This window comes from Thermobia domestica, chromosome 11 (genome assembly GCF_964235325.1).
Source record: "Thermobia domestica chromosome 11, izTheDome1.hap1.1, whole genome shotgun sequence".
In the NCBI taxonomy this organism is placed as follows: domain Eukaryota; kingdom Metazoa; phylum Arthropoda; class Insecta; order Zygentoma; family Lepismatidae; genus Thermobia; species Thermobia domestica.
The window spans coordinates 146,047,293-146,071,840 of record NC_137464.1 but is presented as its reverse complement, the minus strand read 5'-3'; the positions used below and the strand labels follow the sequence as shown (position 1 = coordinate 146,071,840).

The window sequence follows — 24,548 nt, the reverse complement described above, 5'->3', positions numbered from 1 at the left end:
TTACTTTTCGCGTACCACACCTCAATTTTGTGTTTATATGTGTAGAATTACTAGTGTAAAATTATTACAAATGCTTTACGACGGATAAAATAAGTGAGTTCATATGAAAGATGCCTGTATAAAAACTATTTTCCACCGGCGCTGAATTTCTGCACAAGTGTACAGAAGTTTTATTTTGTTTACAAGTGAAACGCTACTAGTATGAAACCATGACAAATGCTATTGAAACTTATATCAATGCCAAAACCCATTCATTTCCACTACCCTCGCTTATGCGGATACACACCTTCACTGACGCAGCCCCTCGCTAACACTCGGGTCCCCCCAGCTTCGGTTAGATAGCATTCGTGCTTTTTAGTGGCGACCTAACGCAGGTTATTTTGTGTTTTTTGGGCTGTAGTTTTTATGCATGCATCCGGACGCTGTATTTATAGGCAAACAGTAAAAGAATTATAATTTTTCAACAATTGCTTATGATACCCCCTTGAATTTTAACTATGCATTGTGGATATTTTCATGTCGCGCAGCACAAATCATTTAGAAAAGAATAAGGAAATTAGTAAAGGAATTCTAATTTTTGAACAATTATTTCGAGTGGTGCGCCAAAAGTAAACCTGCACGCTTTTTTAAAACATGTTACATTTTTTGGTATACAAGTTGCACAACATATTTAAATAACCTATTTTTATTCTTTTAAAGGATTTAATTATATTTGTTTACACTGTTGTGTTCGGGCTGACACTACTTACTTCACTGCATACCTTCTCTAAAGTCTTTATTCTTGCAGTTTTCTATAATAATATAAATCGTGCTTCACATTATCTAAAAATTCATATTTTTCATATGATTCTACTAATATTATTAATGTTTCTCTTGCCCAGGCATTGTTTTGAAATTACAGCGAGAAATAAAATTGAATGTCGTCAGGCGCTACTCTTTTCTGATTAGTAGTCAGGGTGCGAATTACCGGGGGGGATGAGGGGGATTTCCCCCCTCAATCTTATTTTGTTCCCCCCCATAGAAGTCAGCTGAAGTATCCCCACCGGGGATGCTCGCTTTCCCCCTCAAACTATGCTTAGTATAACTCCAAATTTCACTGATTTTTGTTATTTCTTGTAAATTTAATCTTCTAGCTGTATTTCGAAATGATCGATGTAAACTGTTCAGTTTTGGTCATTTCTACTTACCACCTAATTACCTACTATTTTCAACGTTGTTTAGTAGAACTATATTATTATGACTACGGTTGTTACTTGCAACTGTACCTTCGTACCCTTCAGTTCGTCATCGTTTGTGAATTTGAATGTACTAATTGCGTATAACAAAGCCACATATAGATTTATAAATGTTCTTAGCGGTTGGCCAAGAAGAAGTAAACAAATAGCTTCTTCTACCATACTTGGCGAAGTTCGGATATGTCATATTCATCCTCTACATTAACGATTATCATCTTATTTTAATTTTTGTTATAACATGTTATTTCATTTTCCAGTGTACTCTTTGTTAGCACATGGTCATTCCCTAGTAGGTTGTGTGTATGCAACTCAAAAGTTGCATTTAATTTGTGATAATTAGCATAGTAATCACTGATTTTACAGTTTACGGAAATGAACTTTTGAAACTACTCAAAATCTGAGATATAGGTATTTTCTCGTAAGTATATGTTAACGTACACGCTGGGGGATACGCTCCTAGTGAGCAGACATGTTAATGAAGGTGATTTTTAGGTGAATAAGCGAATAATTCAAGATTTGTTTCAGCATTTGTTAATACGACTGGTTCTCCGTGTCATTGTCCGTGTTTGTATAAGCATTTCAACTGGAGCGGGTTTTTTAAAGTTAACCCTTCATTTTTCCATCTTTTCGCTGTACAGTTTGCTGTCCACGCAATTAATGTTGTCTGAAAAACTTCAGTGTAATGTTTTACTTTATTTGAATAACGTAGCCCATAGTGAATCAACTCATCTTCAACCTAACAGTAAAGTAATTTTTAAGTGTTGACTTTCCGTGCCCATCACGGAATCGATATTTGGAGAAAAAAAGTCGTGATGAGCACAGCTTTAGTGGGAAGTAGAAGCACAAGCTCGAAATTTGAATTGAGAGATTTTAAATATTTGGCCTTCGATTTGACCTTGATGTGAGAAATCGGGACCAGCAACAATTCATTTCTTATTTGATAGGCTAATATCTAGATTTTCTTTTAAAAAAATAAAAAAGAAAAATGTCCGGTTTAACTGATAATTTTAGTGGTTTTCACAAGACTGAAGTAGGTTTCTTTTCGCAACCTGTATGTATTAATGCAAAGCGGAAGCTTTCAATATGAGTGGAAAAATTAACATATGCTTGTGATCATGGCTATCGCTCGAGCCGAATTATTAACTAAATAAACCTTAGAGAGCTACGGGGACAAGAGTGAGTACAACATTAAAACACATTCAGAAAGGTTTAGTGGGGTGTGTGTATGTCACACAATATATACGTGCATAGTTATTGTCGGTAGATTTATTAAATTAATAAATCTCTTATTTATTACACATGCCACACACACAAACACACACATATATATATATATATATATATATATGGGGGGTAAGGCATTTATTGTCTCATTTTGAAATTTGAACCTTCAGACTATGTCCTTTGGCCTAATTTTATCCCCCCCCCCAATATAGGTTATCTAATTCGCACAGTGTTAGTAGTTGTATGGAAGTCAGGAAGAAAATAGAAACTGCTTCTATTTCTTCCAAGTCAGGATCCAAATAAAGACAGCATAAAATTTGAACCTGACCTAAGGGCAAGTTACCTCTCACACGATCGTTAAGTAAGGTCGTGAATTTTAGATCGTGAATCGCAGCCTGACTTCAGTCCCGTCTGAGACAGGCTTAATTGTTTTATAACATAGATGATTGCATTCAAACTAACATTTTTCTTTTCTGTAAATGGAAGATTTAAAATTAATTTGTAACTGACAAGATGATTATAAATGATAGTTAATGTTTAAAAATTATGCAGCCTTTTATTTTGCTGCTATGTTAGTTTCCTTTTCAAAAGAGACACTGACCAAAGCTTAAAACTTTACTTTATTTTAAATTATTCCTTTCCTTTTCACTATATAGTATTATATCAAGTTTTTATTATTATTGCTATTGCAATTATTATTACTGTGTATTTCCGGACAACACAATGAGCTGATAGTTCCTAGGCGGAAAAGTGGATAAATACATTTGTAAACTTGTTTATTGTAATTTTGTGTTGCGTTGTAACTCGTTAATTTGACAAACGCTGTAACGGAATGAGTAGGATGTATTAAGATGACGAAGAAGATGAAGAAGAATTGTCAAATTGGGAACTGCTGCAACAATTTGTTGTCAATACGAAGTGATTTACTTTGCATCTTGTAATAACCTCTGAATAATTTTGTAATTTATTTCTGTAATTTTCCTTAGTAGTACTGCTATAGTTATTGGAAGGACATTCAGCGCTGTTAGCCAAAGTGACCCAGTATAAGGACAGGAACTTGCTGACAAGCCAAGAAGTGCGCAATATAAGATCTACGTATGTAAGGGATTTTGTACTGTGAGGAAGTTTGATTCTGAAATGAACTTAGGAACTTCTAATCCACACGGGAATGGATTGCTTTATGCCGGCTTCAATCAGGATCAAGGTGATGACACGCTTATCAATATAATTCTTCCACTATTTTCCTTGGTATTGTTCTCCAAAAGGTTTACAGTAGGTGACATAACAATAATCAATTTAGCTTAGATAAAATTCAAGGGAACCACCAGAAGTAATTGTTGAAAAATTAAATTCTTTTACGATTTGTGTATAAATACGGGGTCCAGAAGCATGACGTATACACTACAGTACAAAAAATAAGCCAACCTGTCCAAGGTGTCCACTAAAAAGCATGGATCGTCCCTAACTGAATCAGTGCAGGGCGAAACTAGTAAGGTCCCTTAAGGAAGCAGGCACGTCAGCGAGGGTGGCTATCCGCTTAAACGAGTGTAGTGAAAACAAGGGGGTTTTGGTAATGTTATGGGTTTCAGTAGTAGGCTACTTGTCATGGCTTAATACTACTAACGCTCCAATTGTAAACATATAAATACACTGTGCAGAAATACTCCAGCGGTATAAAATAATATCGGATACAGTTATCTTTTGTATGCACTCAGTTATTCCTTTGTAAAGCACTTGTATTGATTTCACACTAACAATCCTACATTAGTAAACCTAAAATAGAACTGTGTTACTTTGTAATTAATTTTGTCACGTGCAATAATTTGTTCCTTATGCATATATTCTTTCATGCAGAACATTGAATTTTGCCTATAAATTTGGCATTAATACGGAAATTGTTCGTCCGCCTGATTTTCGACTAAAAGCGTAAGAACAGGTACGAACATTTAAAAGTCATCAATTTTTAGGATTGCGGCAAATTTTTACTGAGCCAAACAGTGACTTCAACCGATTCATCTGATCCGGTTCCCGGAGCAGTTTGGAATCATTCCTAAACTGCTCCCGGAACCGGATCAGATGAATCGATTACAATTACTAACACAGTGAAAGTAATATACGATGTTAAGAATTATACTATAAGTACAAGGGCCACAATGTTACTAAACATCAATTCAGGTGAAGCGGTGACCATCAATTTTGGGATCTAAATGGGGGGCTACCGCCCCCCAACCCCCCCCGCTCAAGTACCGTAAAAACATCCAATAATAAATAATCGCACCACTACTATAAAGCTAAGATAAGAAGGGAAAAATTAAAAAAAAAACACTCGCCTCTAATCATATATCAGTGCATGACAAAAAAAAAAAAAAAAAATCTAAACAAGACAATACGAGAAGCAGCAGCAAACCAAATACTTTGCCTAATACTCAAATGCAAAACAAATCAAGAATTAAAATAATATGAATTAAAAAAAGAAAACACACACCATTTCGCCATAGGAGAACACTCATGAATAATTAACTCATAATTGCTTTTACCCACTTTTACCATACGTCGGAAATATCTTCAGCCTTAGACCACAACCATGATAGGTTTTCTGTAACTGAATTAAACCACACTCTGCTGCAAAGCGATATGAGTTAATATCCGAGTCTAATACAAACTTATTTAAAAACAAGTTCAAATTCTTTCTATTAAATTCATGAAACGGTTTCTCAATCGTATTTCCTAACTCGATCGTCGCCATGAAACGAAAATTCAATTACGCGCTCCCCGCATGCCATCAGCAATAGCACACACAGACAAGCACACAGAACATGTGACATCACACTAACAAACTACCATATGACTGTAGAGAGACACCTAGTGGGAAAAATATGAACTAAGACGTCACACCAAAGGCAAGAACAGTTCCAACAAGTGACTCACGCAGAAACAATTCCAGGAAGTGACTGAACCTATAAGAACCGATTAAAGTCACAGTTTGAGTCAAAGTAAAGACTTACCAGGATGGCTTTAAAAGGATAGGGTATAACACAGTAGGATAGGGTAGAGTAGAGTAAGGTAGGGATAAGTAGGGTTAGGGTTGTGTGCACCGATTTTGTTAAAATTAATGAAGTGTAATTCTCGTACGTGCGTGAGGATACCAACTGGAACGTCTCGGTACACCTGATGTCATGTTCATTATTCAAATGCTCGTTATTTCCCACGATCCAACCATTCGGTAACCTTGCACGAAGTAGTTCCCTCCGCTTGCCATTTAGTCCCATGTTTATAACCGCTTCTATGAAAATTAAACACTACGGTTATAGTTAAGGAGCCGTACTTCCCATTTAGGGAAGGACGAGAAACGCCATACTTTCAGGAATTATTCATTGACTATCTAGGATGTTAAAAAGTAGGTAATAGACTGAGTTCTTGCCCTTGTACTTAGGGTGTCTTAGCTTTTTTTCTTAAATTTATTTCTTTTTAATCATCTTCCAGTTGATATCTTGGTTTTATAATAATTCTAAGTAGTACAACGTATATTTATGACGAAAGAATTTTCCCGTGGACTCCCTCTGAATTTCTCTCAGGGTCTAGCTATCATGTGACAAAGAATTAAATCTACTAACTGCTTTCACACACAATATAATTTTGAAACTTGGGAGTCTAGTGGTATCTTTGTGTCTGTAGTATGTAATAATGCTGATACGTTATTCTCTTGAACATCTTAATGGTATTTGTCGTTTGACTTCAGAAGACTGAGTTTAGCCTGCAAGTACAAGTTGCCTATAGTTAAAACATATCAGATGTGCGATCTTGTTTAATAAAACCTGCCCCTCCCCCTCCTCTATCTGAAAAGCCCTATATTATTATTCACATATGAAATTCAAAGACAAAGGAAATCGTCTTTATCCAGTCATATTTTTATTTCAAGTGTAAGTATTAAAATATGCTACGCATGGTTGCAAGAGGCTGGGTGTTGTTTTTTTTTCTTGTTAATACTGAACTTAGGTACCTAATATTGGAACTAATTTTCTTCATGAATTGATGTAAGAAGCGCCCGCGTGATTTTCGATCAATTATTTCATCACTAGTATCTATGAGTAATGAGATAACAACAGTGGAAGACAAACTTCGTTCTTCTCAAACTTGATACTTTGAAAAACTTACGAAAGTAGTTTCGTTATCCAAATACATATTCAATCAAATTAGTTTCAGAAGTAGCATTAATCTTATAATAACGTAATGGCTGTAAGAGTTACCTTGAAAATGTATTTTGTGTTTTCTTTTTTTCGTAATTCAGAGATTTTTTCCCTAAATTTTACTGGAGTTATGAGGAACCTTAAATTATCAGGCATTCCACTTTAATCGCTCCCCTTTCACCCCAATGCGATATTGGGTATATTTACAGCTTAGTACAGCTTAAAGGAACCTTGATCATGCATATTTGATTTCTAACTTGCTTGCTTATAGCGTTGCCCTCAAGACGAGATGAGAATTCAGGTTTTCTTGTTTCATGTCGTAAATGTTTGTAAAAATCCCGTCTCGAATCAAAATTTTCTCGTCTCGTTTTGTAAATTTATGTACAAAATGTGTCCTGATTTCCGTCTTAGATTCATGTTGAAATCTATCAGAATTCTTCCAGGTTACGAGTCCACGAAAGATTGATATAACGACACTTAAATCATATTTATTAATGAAGTAAATTGTGTAATGACTTGCATATCTTTAAGCGTTGATAAATGCTCTTTCTTGTGCTCATACTATTACCTTATCAAATTGCATATGACATATATACAATTAATCATATGACATATATACAATTAATCATATGACATACATACAATTATTCATATCCTATATTTTGAAAACGGGAGATCCTATGTCTACCGAAAGTTCTAGTGTTTCTTGTGAGTACTCTACAATTTGTTTCCTCCGATGATTTTTGCCCCGAGCTTCCCTTGAATTTGTCCCTATGCATATTTTATAGAGTTAAAAATACTAGAGACAGTCACCAGAAAATAATGAGCACACATCCTACATATCCTCTCGTCAAAAATTTCGGAACGAGTCGAATCGACCAATTTTAATTCGTTTTCTTTGTCACAGAAAGTATTTGATCCTTTGTACAATACAGAGGTTAGTTTATTCGCAAGTTAATATGGAGAATGTATGTATATTTTCCTTTTTTGCTTGTTACTTAAAATGTTTTGCAAATAACTTCAATAACTTTTGAAACTGTTTGTCTTCACTTGAGCATATACAGATCACAGTGAGAAATAAGGATAAAAGATGCTTCTTCTAGTAATACCCGAAAAGATCTTAAATACTATATAGAAATTAGTTTTAGTCGTTTTCTTTTATATATATATATATATATATATATATATATATATATATATAAGAAAACGGCTAAAACTAATTTCTTTCATTAAGACACTGCTGGTATGAATAGAAAGCTTGCAATAGTAAGGTGTTTGTAGATGAATGTCAATTAGAATTGAAATATTATTAGCAGTTCGAATTTTGGAGCATAATGAATAAATCGAAAATTTATGTTGAAATCTTCATTTATCAAGTAAGAAACAAAATAGTTTAAAACCCGACAATTCAAATTAACTTCCTGCCATTCCGTCCTCCTGTCATTTTGTCCTCCTGCCATTCTGTCCGTTCCCCATATATATATATATATATATATATACACAGACGTGTCTAAATTATAAGACTCAACATTTAGTTTTTGAATAGTTTACTGTTCTTACAATATTACGCGAGAAAATGCGTTCAAACTTAGTCCAAATTACTACTTTGTAACTCTGTCCTAATTTCTAATGGGCGTTGCGTGTGCTTTTCAGTATCAAGAAAACAAATGCGTACGCGATATTCAAATATAATTACTATAAAGTGTGTATATCCAAATTGGAAACAAAAAACGAAATGGAATACTTACAAGAAAATTATCTCTCACAAAAGATTAATATTTCGTATGAAATCCCTTATTCTTTATTAAGTTTTATCCTTTCTGGCGTGCTATGTACGAGTTTAGCACATTTTGCCTTCAGTTCACCATCACGATTCCACAAATTGTTGATCTCAGTTAATTAATGTTTGGTTGTAATGTTTTTCTTCTCTAGTTTTTCTTGCATGAAGTTCCAAAGGTTTTCAATCGGTTCATATCAGGGCTAGTGCCTGGCCACGGAAGAACACTAATTTCGTTGTCCTCGAAGAATTTTGTTTCAGCTTTGGCCCGGTGGCATGGGGCTCCATCATACATGAAATGAATTTTACGTCATCAAACCAGAGTGCAGTCTGGGAAAGCAGTTCTTCTTGAAGAACTTGTAGGTATTGGTCATGCTTCATTGTCCTATGTACTATATACAGTCTTCCAGGCCCGAAGACAGATCACATCCCAGACCATGATTGAAGTAGGTTGCTTCACGGTTTATTAAAGACATTCCAACTTGAATTCCTCCCAGATAGACGTCGCACATATTGTGAACATTCATCAGACACGAAGACACATAATTCATCACTGAAACACACTATTCTCCAATCGTCAGCAGTCCAATATTCCAGACCTTGTGCCCATTCGAGGCGCTTCTTTGCTATGATTGGAGTAGACTCTAACTTTTGTTTTCTTTCTTGACCACTTGCTTTTATTCCCTCGGCACAAAGAGTCATTCGAACACTTTCAGGCCAAATGTCTGCGTCATACTGACCCATTTTTATGCTTAAGTCTATTAAAAGTTGCACTTCTGTTTCCCAGAGCCAATCTTCTCAGTTTTCTGATACCTCTCAGCGATAGCTTTGGTTTTCGCCCACATTTCCCAACCCTATTTTGGCTCTTGTTCATTTCAACAGAGATTCTACTTACAGATTTTTGTTATATCCCAACTCTACTAGCAATGTGTCGCCGTGTATATCTTATTTCCACCAGAAGTATTTTGTTAACTTCCACTTTACGCGGAGAAAGGTCTTTTGTTTTCCCATTATGCTGCAATTACAGGACACACATTAGGAGATTGATACACGAAACACATCACTATCATTTTAAACTGACCCATTCGAGCTGTTGAACGCTTGAGGAACCACAATAGCTATCTACAACTGAAACACCACTTTCAGACTTTCCCCCTCACTAATGCCATCTGCTGTTCAACGGTGATATCACCACTTTAACTGTACAGTAAACAAATTATGTGTTCTATATTGGTGGTATAACCATTAAATTAAATGTACTAGAAATCAGAAATTAGGACTCCTACATCAACTTTTCATTTTTCGAGCATGAGTCTAATAATTTGAATACGTGTGTATGTTTCATTTCACTCTGTTTATTTTCCTCGCACATACCCAAATGATGTCGTTCAAATTGATTATATGCATGTTAACTGATATGTTGTAAATAATACCGTAAGAGGTGAACTTTACAGGCTCCAGTAGGACCTCTTGAAAAGAGTGTAGTAAAGTTGCGTCGGAATAAATAATGGCTGTTTAGTTTACGGAGGTTTCCGAGTATAATTTCTCGTATCTGCGTAAAAATAACAACTGAAGTTTACCCTGAAGATGATTATTCATGGAAAAACTCCAATCTGTGCTAGGTGGCCGTTGTAACCAAGAATTGGTCAGCTGGCGGTCCCGAGATACAAAATTAGCGGAGAAATTAACAGAAGCAGACGAAATATTGACCTAAGAGTAACAAACATAATCAGTAACACCTATCATCAATATAGAATGATTAATTAGAGAGAGAAACGAAGTTAAATTCTGGACAATATGAGTTCAGGGATTTAAGCAATCTCAGGTAAAGAAGCAATAGAGCATAAAATGGCAATGTTACAAACCCAGTGTCTTATTACTTACCTCTGGTGCGTGGGTTCCCAGGTTCGATCCACGATCAAGTAAGTTTGTAGTGGATAACCGTACCCGTGGGTTTCTCGGGATACTGCCGTTTCCTCCCATATTATCATTCGACCAATCCTTCCATCATCATTCACTTACCGTCTCGCTTAGCCTAAAGAGCATAATAGTGGGACGTTAAACTGTAAGATGAGATTTTATTTTGTTACTAACCTAGGACATATATCCTGCAATACTGGAGAGAAATTTGGAGCAGAAGCTAATAAGAGGGAAGTTGGAACTGAACTAAATATGGTGAAATAGGGAAGACTTAGGGCGCTATCCCATTTTATGGGGGAATAAATTTCTTAAATCCACGGAAGAAATATGATACTTGACCGGTAATCAAAATATACCTGAATCTTCCTTCTTACATGAATAATAAGGTAGAAATACGAAGTGGAAAATTTGCTCTTTACCATATAATACTCCATAAAAAAGACACAATGAAGTGAAGTGCTATGCGAAGCGAGTGTAGCTACAAAGAGATCATACAGGTGTCGCGAAGCTGTGTCATACGCAAGGCATGTGTTTTTATGCCATACAAAATGTTTTTCTACTATCCTTGGTAACTCATATATCCCATCGGATGCATTCCCTTGCTGACGATCAGGCCCTCCTGCTGCGCTCCATGCTCTGATTCTGTTATATAACTTTTTTTGTAGTCATTTACCTCAAGTTGAGTTGTGTTTAAATTACTTAATGTTTTATGCATTGCAATTTTTATGCTAAATGTGCACACGCTAAAGTTATTCTTAGCCCTCCTCAAGTCAGGCTGCACCCGTTAGCGCAATGCGTTTCTTAAGAAACACTTTTTAAGGCAGTAAGAGAGTATTTCTTGCTAAGAGATGTTCATATTTGATAAAAATACGCATCTTCTTGTGTACCAACTTAGTACAAGAAAGGTAATTTCATTTTTCTACCCTACATTTGAAACTAATGGTTAAACATTGAGCTAAAGTAACCTAACCTACTATGCCCTACCCTATATTTGAAAATAATGGCATAGGATTAAACTAACGTATTCTAACTTAACCTATACTACTCTATCCTACGCTACCGTACACAGCCCTAATATTCTCTATTGGTGCCTTCCATTTCAACTCAGGCAAAAAAAAAAAAAAAAAAAAAAAATGTACCATCACCATCTCAGATATTGTTGAAACTTTTTTTTATAGCAACTAGACATGTTTTTAAGAGATCAATATATTTTTGTTTTGTCGAAGAAAGTTTTCTCGCCAAGTAGCTAATGGGCCATCAAAGAGGGGGAGTACAATTTATGAACCGTAGAAGACATGGAAAATGGTCAACTTCGGAGCCTCACCATTCGGCTATGGAGACAGGTAGAGTTATAATTCTTGTTGTGGTTTGTACATAGGGATATAAATAAACTATATTTTATTATACTTTGATTTGCGCATGCGTATCTTTTTGTACATAACAAATGAACGTCAATTTATCTGAGAAGTCGAAGTTTGCGAGTTTTTTTTCGAGCACTTCCGGTTCGAATTTTAAAAATCTGTTTTCACGGTTGGTAAGACCTAGTTACCCGCTTTACGAAAAAAAAATTGTATCGCTTCTGTGTTCAACCGTTTTGTCTCAAAAAATTCGAGAAATTGTAAAATTTTCAAAAATCGCCATTTTTGGACGCCATTTTTTTGAAGACGCCATCTTTTAAAATTCTGAAATTTTGTCAGATGGTTCAACTTTACACGAATAATAAATACACCAAATACCATTCTCGACTAATGCATCATGAATTAACTGCAGCCTTTTAAAGTTATCAAAGTTTCGTTAACTTTGATATCACAGTTAGCAACACTGGGAACAATGAAAGTGCAATGATTTGATGATATTTGTGGTACACATTCATTAAATGAAGAATAAAAGGTTTTCTTGACTGTTTTTTTATTATTTTGATCAAAAAGGCTCTCTGAAACAGTGAAATGAGTATCTCCCTACTCTTCCGTTTTCTTAAACTGAAATAATCTGAGGTGGAAATTAGATTACGAAACAAATTTCAAGTTCACTTACTTAAAATGGTCTTGGAAACAAAATTTCACTGTGATTTTTTTTCAATTATTATTCATCATTTGCTTAGTTGGTGTCTCCTTCGTTAATAGCATGTAACCGTGCAGATGCTCCAATAGGTGTTGGTTCACTCACAACTCGTCCAGGATCTAGGGGGACGATTGCCCCCCCCCCCGAGGAAGAAGAAACTTTCTTATTTTATATATAAATAAAACCCATCCATGAGTTTGGAGCTCTTAAAAGTAGCTCTAAGTAGCAGTATTACAATCCCCCCCTCCCCAGAAGACCACCCTGGATCCGTCCCTGCGTAGCACATTGTCGTTAGTCACAAAACACTTATTTTCACTTCTCTTATTGTCTTCTGGAAACCTGTACCCTGCTGAAGGTCTATGTGGAAGCATAAACATCACTTCAACTTCACGTAATTCATGATTTATTCATAATATTTCTGCTACCACTAGTTATCATACATATATGTATGTAACAAAAGTTCCCTTTTGCAGATTTCTTAAATCTACACTTTGAATTGCAGAAGTTCGATTTTGGGGGAAGCATGAAGTTAGTTCATGGTGACCCGTTACTGACATAAAAACTTCGCCATTTTCCGAAAGCCAAAGATGACTTCGTTGAATACCAGTTACCGGTCGCATAGGCCTACTTTCCCTTTTTTTCTTCCGGAAGTCGTCGAATTCAGTTCCAGGCAAAAAAACGAGAGTAATACCCGGAGTTTGTCCTTGCACTATACTCACGAATTTTTTGCGGTTTTAGTGGGGGCGCGGTGGCTCAGTGGTTGAGCGTTCACCTCCGTTGCTTGGGGTCCCTGGTTCGATCCCAGCTCGCGTCGTGTGGGTTTTGTGGTGGACAAACAGCGTGCTCGTGGGTTTTCTCGGGGTTATCCCGTTTCCTCCTACTTTCTGCATTCATTTCATTTTTCTTCTTCTGCGGTTTTAAAACTGTGTTTTTGCTTAAGATTATGCCGTGTTGCCACATTCTTTACTCCCCCTTCCCAATACCATCGCAGAGACCCTTGCATGGCCGGTTTCACTGCAAAACCACTGCTTTATCGGACCTGTCTGCATCTCGAACATCTGAAAGCGATTTTTAAAATGGGATGCAGCACCAACAGAAATCACTGACATGGTTTGGGAAATTGTAGACACTAATTTTCACATATTCAAACGTTTTTCTACAAAATATATTTTCGTTTTTCTTCGAGTATTTTTAGAATCTTGTCTATGGCTATGAGTACATGAGCCGAATCGTGTGTTTTATCGTCGTTTATTACAACAAAACTGTCAGTTGTTTCATATTCCGGTGACAACTCTGAATTTCACTTTGCAGAATAACAGTCCAGTTTTCAACGAAGTCCACATGAAGTAAAATAGAATTTGTATCTTGAAATTTTATACGATGCTTTTCGGTAGCAATTAATTCTCTTCGGACTTTCTTGCTGTAGTCATGAATTACAATTCTTACAGTTAAACCAGCAATGTACTTTACAAAAACAGAAAGTGGCACAGTTTTTTTTTTAACGAGATCATTGTTTTCCCACATGGCATACGTAACACTTTCATTTTCATCAGGATCAATAATTAAAGACTCCACACTTATTCCTTCTACTCCAGGACATTCACCACATTCTTGAAGAAGATAGCTGTCATTTTTTACGGATCATACTACTAAAGGAAATAGGTCACTTATGACAGCTTCAATACAGGCTGCACTTTTGATGTGTAGCAACGCAGTAGGAGTTAACTTAAAATTCGCACAACACACACACACACACACTCCCCTCGCAGGTTGCGGACTGACCCACTTTAGTCGAATACTATAAAATTCCGAGTGACCCATTCTTATGCTGGGATTGTTCTGTTTAAAAAGTCAGTAAATTTCTTTGAAACGCGTAAGAAAACATTTCGACTTTTTTTTTTTTTTTTTTTTTTTAACTTTTGTCCTTTTTCGATCACTGTAATGACATCGCACTTAACTGAGGCTTTGTCTGGAGCATTCCAAATCATCACTGAGGTAATAATTCAGGCTTTTTATAGACATCAGAATTTATTGGATGGTCATTTCAAGTAAACTTAAAATGTGTGTGTTTCGTTATCGTAATTTCCACTTCAGATTACTTCGGTTTAAGAAAACGGAGGAGTAGGGAGAGGCTCATTTTACTATTTCAGAGAGCTTTTTTGATCAAAATAATAATAATAAAAAAAAATAGTAAGAAAACCTTTAATTCTTCATTTAATGAATGTGTACCACAAATATCATCAAATCATTGCACTTTCATTGTTCCCAGTGTTGCTAAATGTGACATCAAAGTTAATGAAACTTCGCTAACTTTAAAAGGCTGCAGTTAATTCATGAAGCATTGGTCGAGAATGGTATTTGGTGTGTTTATTATTCATGTAAAGTTGAATCTGACAAAATTTCAGAATTTTAAAAGATGGTGTTTTCGAGAAAATGTCGATTTTTGAAAATTTTACAATTTTTCGAATTTTTCGCGACAAAACGGTTGCACACAGAAGCGATACAATTTTTTTTTTTTCGGAAAGCGGGTAATTAGGTCTTACCAACCGTGAAAACAGAATTTTAAAATTCGAACTGGAAGTGCTCGAAACCAATTCGCAAACTTCGACTTTTCAGATAAATTGACGTTCATTTGTTAATTTATGTACAAAAAGATACGCATGTACAAACCAAACTATAATAAAATATAGTTTATTTATACCCCTATGTACATACCACAACAAGAATTATAACTCTACCCGTCTCCATAGCCGAATGGTGAGGCTCCGAAGTTCACAATTTTCCATGTCTTCTACAGTTCATAAATTGTACTCCCCGTCTTCGATGGCCCATTACTTGGCGGGAAATTTTTTTCGACAAAACAAAAAAAAATATGGGTCTCTTAAAAACATGTCTAGTTGCTATAAAAAAAGTTTCAACAATATCTGAGATGATGATGGTACATGCTCTGCCTGAATTGAAATGGAAGGCACGTATTCCTCTCTATTCTACCCTATACTTGAGTGTAAAAACCGAACGTTGGATTTTAGAGAAGATGATATTTGTGTCAAGCTTAGCGTAGTTTATACCGTAATACGGCAAATTGTGGAGGCGTTAAAATATTAAATAATACTTTTGATAAAGTGGATACTTTCAAATATTTAGGATCAATATTAACAGACGAAAATCATATTCACGAAGAAATTAAATGTCGACTAAAAGCAGGGAATTCGTGTTACTATTCGGTTCAAAATCTCTTGTCGTCGCGAATTCTGTCGAGGAATTTGAAGCTTAAAATATATAAAACGATAATCATGCCTGTTGTTCTGTATGGTTGCGAAACATGGTCGCTTACTCTGAGGGAAGAACATAGACTTAAAGTATTTGAGAACAGGATCCTGAGAAGAATATTCGGACCCAAGAGGAACGAGAATGGGGAATGGCGGAAGCTTCATAACGAGGAACTACATAGTTTATACGGTTTACCCAACATTGTTGGGGTCGTCAAGTCTAGGAGGCTTAGGTGGGCAGGTCATGTAGCTAGAATGGAAGAAAGTAGAAACGCTTTCAAAGTCTTGACTGGTAGACCCATAGGAAAACGACCATTAGGAAGACCTAGGCGCAGATGGGAGGATAATATTAAGATGGATCTCGCAGAGATAGGAATACAAAGTAGAAATTGGATCCAATTAGCTAAGGATAGAAGTCAGTGGAGAGCTTTTGTGAACGCGGTACTGAACCTCCGGGTTCCATAGGCCATAGAGTTAGTTAGTTAGTTAGTAAGTTAACGTAGTTTATAGCTAAACATTATTTAAGAAAAAGGGACTACCCACCCTTACTTGAAAATGTTGCTTAACAGGTGGATAAAAAAGTGTGATATGTTAGAACAGAGCTATTCTTCTTATTATTCTTTTGTAATATTTGGACTGCAGGTATCTATATTTGATTTGGTTTGGAGTTTAGCATCCCTTTCAGCAGCGAGGCTATATGAGACGTGGTCCCACAGCTTAACATAAGATCCGAACTACATGAGCTTCCGCCGGCGGATCTCCCACGCCATCCCGCTTATCCGAAAAAAAAGAAAAACTACGCTCCTATATATATTTTAAAATATCTGAAACAGCTTCCTTTTCAGTATTGGATATGGCTTTTTTTAAAGGATATGTTTGTACACCAGCATTAAAACATATTTTTGCCTTCCTGAAAAGTCAATTTCGCTCGCTTTCTTCCCATATCTAGTGCGAAAAGTTACCACATGCTACGCGAATCAGTTTTCAGCTGTTACTGCACTGTTCTAGCCAATCAAACGTATGATATTGCATGACGTCAAGTAGTAAACGTCATAGTTTTATACAGCTCCCGAAAATGAAAATGAAATCTTTGAGTTTTACTTCCCACGATTATGCCGGTTAGGCAAAAAGAGACGGTGATTATGAGAAATGAATGAAATGGTGGAATGAAGAAATTGGGAGAAAACGGGAGAACCCCGAGAAAACCCACGTGCACGACGTTTGTCCACCACAAAGTCCACACGGCGCGAGTTGGGATCGAACCAGGAATCCCAAGTACCGGAGGTGAACGCTCTACTACTGAGTCACCGCGCCCCCTATACAGCTCCTGATTATTTGTGGATAAGTTAATCCTTTCTGACAAACTGTTGGTGCAACGATGTAAGATTCTTATCCCAAGAAAAAATATAATCAACGGATTACCTTATCCCATCTTAATCCTCAGTTGGTGCAAGCGAGCATAAAAATTTTAATAGCATATGCGTGCTTGATATAACAGCTGTTGCAAAATTTATGACTGAGATATTGTGCCTCGTGTTTTCAACAATGAATGTTTTTAACAATGGAAGTATGGAATAAGTGAAGTACTGTAATTGTTTTGTCCCAAGGTATAATTTATTTTATAATATATTTCTATATTAGGCTAAGATTGCGCCGTCTTGTGGCCCAACTTGAAATTACATGCTGGTTTGAAGAACCCTAATTAAACAGTCTTCAGCTGCATTAGAACAAAAGAGCAACGTAACTTGATATTTTGTCGTCTTAAATCCAGTTCAGATCTTCACTTTTTAATATGAAGTTTTTTTTTGTACATTATATATGTATATAAACTGTTCCATGCGCATTAGAAAAGTTGTTCGTGTTCGTTTCCGCCTTCAAGAATTCATCTGGATATGGTGCAATTGAGTAGTGTCTGCGAATGCATCTTCTCTTACAATTTAGATGTAGATTAACTGTCACGCTGGAGTTCGTTACACTAACCTTCTGATGCTTTAAATCCTCCAGTCAAAGATTCAGTGGTAGGTACTTTCAAATATGTGTAGAGACGTTTTTGTGCCAAAATTCACTTAATTATTATACCACTCAAAGGCACTCTTATTTTATTGCGGCTTTCAGTCCATAGAATTAATGTCGCTTCCATTTTTTCAATTGGTGGATCATGCACACAGCTTTTCCTGGTAGCGAAGTTGAAGCTGTAGAATTCTTGATTTTGTCTTTAGGTTTTTTGATACTTCGCACAGTTGATTCGTTGATATTAAAGAAGGTGATATGAATGCAGACATTTTCCTAAGACTTAAACGATTAAGCATTTTCATTTTAATCTTAAGCGGCAAAATATTTTTATTTATTTATTTATTTATTTATTTATTTATTTATTTATTTATGTTTGTTGCGAACTATCTTGTGTGAAACGTCAGAGGTGTCAAATTTATAATAAAATAAATTTGACGTATTTTGGTTTGATGCAGAAGTTCGTTCCGTTTTTGCGAAAAACTTGAACAAATAGCTGCTTTTTGCTGCTTTTTTAAACATAATGCTATTCTGTTCGATGACCTTCCTTCATCTCTCCTGCATAATCTCGCGCTTACAGAAGTTCTGAGGTTTCTGGCGAAAGAACTTACCCATGTGAGTTTTCAAGGTCTTTCAAGGCTATAAAGTTTTTAGCATGGTAATCTGTTTTGAAGCAATCGAGATAATGGTAGTCGAAAGGCACAAGGTCCAGGAGTACGGCGGGTGGACGAAAACATTCCATTAACGTTGTAACAGTTTGTGTCGGATGGCCAAAGACATGTGTAGTCTAGCATCGTCGTGATGGAACAGCACTCTGTTAGCTAATTCAAAGCGCTTCTAGTCGATTACTCGGTTTAATTCATTCAGTTGTGAACAGCTTCTCCGAAATAATGGTGTGGTTTTCCGATAACAGCTCAGATTAACGATTTCCTTCCAGTATCTACCAAAAACATAGCATAAATTTCTTCGGATGTTAACTGGCTTTTGAACGAGTTGAAGGGGCATCCCTGCCCTTACACCATGATTTCTTACAGCTAACATCATTATATACAATGCATTTTTCAGCCGTAACTATACGCTTTAAAAATAGATCGATTTCGTTCCGTTTCAATAGAGAATTGTAAGCAGAAATTTGGTCTGTCAAAGATTTCTCCGTTAATCCATGCGATATCTATACATTGATCTTGTTATTCATTCCAAGTTGACATAATCGTCTTCACAATGTTTATTACTTGATTCCAAAGATTCTGCCATCTACTGAGTTGTTCTATGACGATTATTTTCATTAGAACCATTGTTTCGTTACCAACAGCCTCGGCCGGTCGTTCCGAACGTGATGCATCACTAACACTAAAATGGTTTTCACGAAATTTCTGAGCAACTTACAACCTGTAGAATCGTTAACGGTACACAATACAAATTTTCTTTTGCGTCTCTGACGCATTCTTGTCTTCCAGGTAATAAAAAAGCATGATATGTCGAAAGTGCTCCTTATTTTCTGTTATTGTTTATGCTGCACAAAGTTATGCCGTAAAGTGCTCATTATTTTCTGTCATTGTTCATAGTTCACAAAATTAAACAACACAACCAAATTTCTTCCCTACATATTCACGGAAGCTTCTTCTGTTACTCAACAGCAACATTTTAAACGTAAACTACCCAGCACTTTTATTTTGGGTGTCATTGCTATCTAGCGCCAGAAACGGGACGAACTTCTGCATCAGTTTTGTGTGTGTGTGTGTGCGAGTGTGTGTGTTTGTGTTTGTTTGTTTGTTTGAAACGTAGAATAATGTAAGTTGTGTAACGCTTATCCAAATCAGTTTATACTCATTGTGGCCACCAATAACCTCCACCACAGCTGATTTAAATAATTGAATTTGAGTTCGGGTTTACCAAGGGTTCGTGCTGGTTGTGTATGCAAATTAAATTTGCGTAAGTAGTATTGGTCAAGACAAGTTAAAACTTCTGGCCCATCTTTTGTTTGAATACCTTAAGCTGCGCTTCGGGTGCTGAAGTCGAGTCCACGGGTTTCGAATTTCGGGTCTCTACTGATGAATAGAAAAACGGAAAATAGTAAATGAAAGAAAACTATTTTAAATCTCAGAAATCCTACTCCGAAAGAAAAACTTTTAAACTGTGAAATCATACTTCTCCGAAAGAAAAACTTTTAAATCCGTGAAATCCTATTTCTTCATGGAGCTCCAGGGCTTCAAAGAAACAGTCATGCAATTAATTAGAATTTGATTTATGTTTAGCGCAATGTGACTCCAATGCTGTCTCACTTGCTGCGTAACTGAAATAAAAATATTTCTTTAACTTGGCCTTACTGGTAACATCCGTGGTGACTTTCACTCTGATAACAAATAAATTTGATTGAGGCAGGAGAAAAAATTAATTAATTAAAAATTAATGCAAAGTATTTATAAAATTATATTCAAATGAGATCCAGCTTGGTTCTATTCCTATGAGGCAATAGGTAGAGGTCTGCGCGGATACAAAATATCGCATCCGCAACATCTGTATCCGCATCCGCAGATAATGAATTAGCGAATATATAAAACTTAAATATTCTATAGTAGTCATGATTGGCTCATTCCACGTCAAATTACCCAAAAAAAATCCGAAATGTCACCCACCGATTCAGATTTTAATGGAACTTCGTGTACTTGTTAATACTACTATGGTATGAAGACCTGTAAAATTTTTCTTCCGAAATCCTAATATTTTGTGAGAAATACGAACCAAAGTTTCAGAATTTCAGGCATCCTGGTCGTTCTCAAGGCCATCTAATATTTCGTAAAGCTTCATACAAAAATTCATATCTCAGTATCTAAGCAATGTATTACTTGGAAATTTCTACCCGAGGTTTATGTGAGTCTGTAGAGCTAATGAAAAAACACCAAGATTGCTGTACATTAAGGGTGAAAAATGCACCCTTGCACTTCAAAATAGTTAATTTTTTGTGTTAATTTCTAATTTTACATAATGTGCATTATCGCTGTGAGGCGGACCAATTACCTTGCTGCTCTTTTTTTAAAAAATTAACCTTAAGGTATGTTCTAAGAGACTGTAAAATAAAATTAATGGTTTTTTGAATGCTTCGGTTAGTAATTCTCGTTTAACCCTTCAAGGCCAGCGCGCCAGCTTTTCGTGTCATCTGTAAAGTGTTATTGCCATTGATGCAAGCAAGGTATTGGCACATCATTGCTCGATTCACTCACACAGATCTCAAGTAATTACTGAGTATACGTGTTTGTGTTGAAATGTGAGGGGGTTCAGAGAAGCGGGATAACCAGGCTAGAAACATTCACTTTCGAAATTTTATATTTAAAAAATCTGTTTGCCGAACTATTAATATAATCAAAGTGGAATTTAATGTTAAAATTGAATTAATTTTCCAAATCTACAGTCCATTATCTTTTAAATAACGTAGAAATGAAGGCTATATGACAGTCCGAGGGGGGGGGAGTACTGGATTATTTTTCGATTGAGAAGACGTACTTTCATAAACGTAATTTAAAAATAGGAACTACAGGATCAATACAAAGTACAAAACAAAACTCAATTTCGTACTTCTTTTTATCAACATTTACGACAGTTACATTTTAGTCTTCAAAACGAAGTAAAAATAATGATTGAACTTTTCCACTACATTAAATTGAAAATTTGTAGCCAAAGAAATATACAAAACTCCTTGTGCATGCAGTCAATTTCTTACATCAGCATAGTCAATCACAGTGATTGGATTTCACTATTTGAGACTGAAGGAACTTGCTACTTCGTTTAGGCAAAACACAGCCTGTATTGTTCCTCCGCAAACTGAACCTCCTTATCTGAGAAATAATATACTCTTCCAGTACCTTTAGTATAGGGGGCGCACACGGAACAAATAATATTGTATATCGGAACATGGCACACGTCGTCTTTTCCTGCAGAAAGCCAGTAAAAGGATGGAGCCGATCCAAAAGGGTGCATAAACTTGACTTCAACACCATTTTTCTCTTCATCTTTACCTACTGCTAACCCAAAAAACCAATGGTTATCGTAAACACATGAAAGATACGAATTAGTGATGATGTCCGCGATGTTCATTCGAGAAGATGTCTTCTCTTCAGTAAAATAAAAAATGGAACTGAAATCTGGATCAGCACTGATTCGCTTTGTCCCAATCGAGGTTTGGTTTAGAGGAGAGAACTGATGATATGTTCGTGTTCCAGGAATTGTTTTTGCACCAGGAAAAGATTTTGTAGTTTTTTGCGTGTATCTATGAGAGTTTCTTTTTTCAGCAAGCTGAAATTTATATGTTCAATGCAAGATCTACAGAAGGTAAAAACTTTTTCTGGCGTATTTAAAAAATCAGAACATCTTTGATCTCTTTCTTTAGTAAGCAGACGTTTAATTGTCCCACCAATACAATCACATGGGGATTTACCCATGTGATATGGAAATTGCTCTTTCAGAAAAAAAGTTATTTGTTTCTGAGTCTCATAAACAAATGCGACATCGTGTTCCAAGTCATCTGATATCACACACAAACTAGAAACAGTCAGATCTGCAGATCCAGGAAGACGTGTATATAGTGGGTGTAGGGTACAGGAATCAGTAGACCAGTGATAGATACCCTTGAACTTCGTCTTGAATTATGTAGGAATAATTTTCACTGAAGTCCATTAGAACGACAGCTGTCTCTGGCTCAAGATTTTTCTTTCTGTCCTTTAAGAAATGTGACTATGCTTTGGAAATAAATGAATGTGGAACAAGCTTTTTAAGCTTTCGTATCAAAATTGTCACATACTCGTCCAGTGTGACAGTACTTTTCACCAATTCTGTTCTGTCCGTTGATACGACAGAACAACTGGTAATATGTTACTTCCTCCCCAGGATCAAACTTCTCGAATTTTGCAATCAGAAGCTGCCTCAAATTTTCACTGGAGGGACACTCGGAACAATGCCTCAGCATGCAATCCCGACTGTACACAGAACAAACCAGATGACGAATCAAGTCTTGATATGTCTCTTCTATATGACATGCATGCAGTAGGAAAATAACGTTTTGATGTATTGTACACACGCACACGGAATGTGTCCCAGCAGAACCTGCTAATACACACCACTTAGGACGTATCATGCAAAATTTAGAAAATCCAATTTTAATGTTGGGATGTTTATGTTTAAATGAATATGATTCTTTTAAATTCCCAAGTAATAATCGCTTCTCCATGTGTACATTTTTTGAAATACTCACTGTTTTTCCAGGTAGAATTCTGGAATATTCAACATAAATATAGAAATTCTTTACTATTTGAATTGTATTTTCACTCAGCTGTTTTTCCTTTCTCAATTCAGGAATAGCTAAAATTCCTTTATTCTTCAGAACTTCCCTTGCTTGCCGGACGGCTTATTCACTCACATTAAATTCATCGACAATCTGTTTCCTGCTCCAAGATGAGGGCACTAAAGTTAACAGTTGTACTTTTTCTCTTCTAGTGATTTTACCTTGGAATTTGGTCTTTATTAAATCAAGAAGTTTATCCATATCATGAGCCTTTTGTTTCACATCTTTTGAAATTTTACAAGAATCTTGTTTAGAGAAAAGCTCTTTTCCCACAACTTTGCTTATTTTACTTTTCAGAGCAGAACTTGCTGAGTCAAGCTTTCTTTTAGCATATGCAGGATTGCTGTGTGCCGGAATGGCATGGAATTTTAGTGGTGACTCCCCTAATGCTGTAAGTGAATGAAACCTTAAGATTTTCTACAGTTTCGTTTTTTTGCGACAGATTCTTCTAAAACGAATACATTGTGTTAACCAAATCCGCCCACGTCTTTGCATTGAAAGGAAATCCCAAGTTTGTTTCTGCAGTTACCGCATATCTTTTTTCCAGGAATAGCTTTTATGGAGTCAGCGTTCTTATTAATTTCATTAGCAAAATCAACACTTACTTTTCCAGGGTGTCTATCTGTCACGAATGTCACGAAAAAGTCACGAAATCAGAAAATGGTCATGAAAGTCACGAAAAAGTCACGAAATTTAGCTTTTGGGTCACGATTTTTTTTAACTGTTCAAATGTAAGTACAGATTGGAAAATTTTGTTCTATAAAACGTCAGAGTTCACCACCAAAAATATCTATGATCAGCTTTAGACGCTACCAAATCGCAAGCAAAGTACGTTTCCATCGCATGGATGAAAATTCGCTCTTGAAAATTTTAGGAAATTTTATGGTTTGGTAAAGAAAAGGTCACGAAATTTCACTTTGGGATTTTAGTAGACACCCTGTTTTCGCAAAGCCTTAGTGATTTTTTGTGGCAATTAAATGGATCAAAACAACTTGTCTGATAATGTTCATATTTCTTCAAGTAATATGTTTTATGATGTTCACAAACACTAGTTAACAAATCAGAACTGATTCCACTCCTTTGGGGTAACAATTCTTTCTCGGATGCACTGATAATGCAATGCAATTTGACAACCCGTGTATAGCTGTTTTTGTGGCATTCACTTTTAGTTTCCTTTCCTACACTACACTGTTCTAACTCGCTTCGCGACATCGTTGTAGGCCAGATTATCACTTGACAGAATGAACAACACTATCTTGCAGCAACCCAAATAAGTATTCAGTCTTAAGCACTCAGCACGACATAAACATCTGCACAGAAACACAGCTGAAACCGAAATGAACAAGTTACTGTACGGCCACAATGCAGAATCAGGCAAGATTAGACATGTTCCTACTCGCATTGCTCAGACAAGATTTTTCACGTCAGCTTGGTAGTTCAAGACACAGCTTGCATGTTCGCGTTAACTAAACGATTTTCAATCCGTAACTAGTCCTGCATTAGATTTGATAGTCTATTATGCATCGTGTA

The 24,548-nt window shown here is 36.0% G+C and overlaps 1 protein-coding gene across 4 annotated transcripts in view; it reads left to right on the top strand.

The window, feature by feature from the left end:
• The first annotated feature begins 3,279 nt into the window (after positions 1-3,279).
• The window catches only part of LOC145664475 (WD repeat domain phosphoinositide-interacting protein 3), a 315,439-nt gene continuing 294,170 nt past the window's right edge, over positions 3,280-24,548 (top strand). Inside the window, exon 1 of one of the 4 annotated variants that reach the window (XM_081731188.1) lies at positions 3,280-3,663. In XM_081731188.1, the coding sequence (XP_081587314.1) occupies positions 3,597-3,663 (67 nt within the window). In that variant the 5' untranslated portion in view covers positions 3,280-3,596. The remainder of the gene's footprint in view (positions 3,664-24,548) is intronic. The other 3 variants (XM_081731184.1, XM_081731187.1, XM_081731186.1) reach the window with 3 other exon arrangements.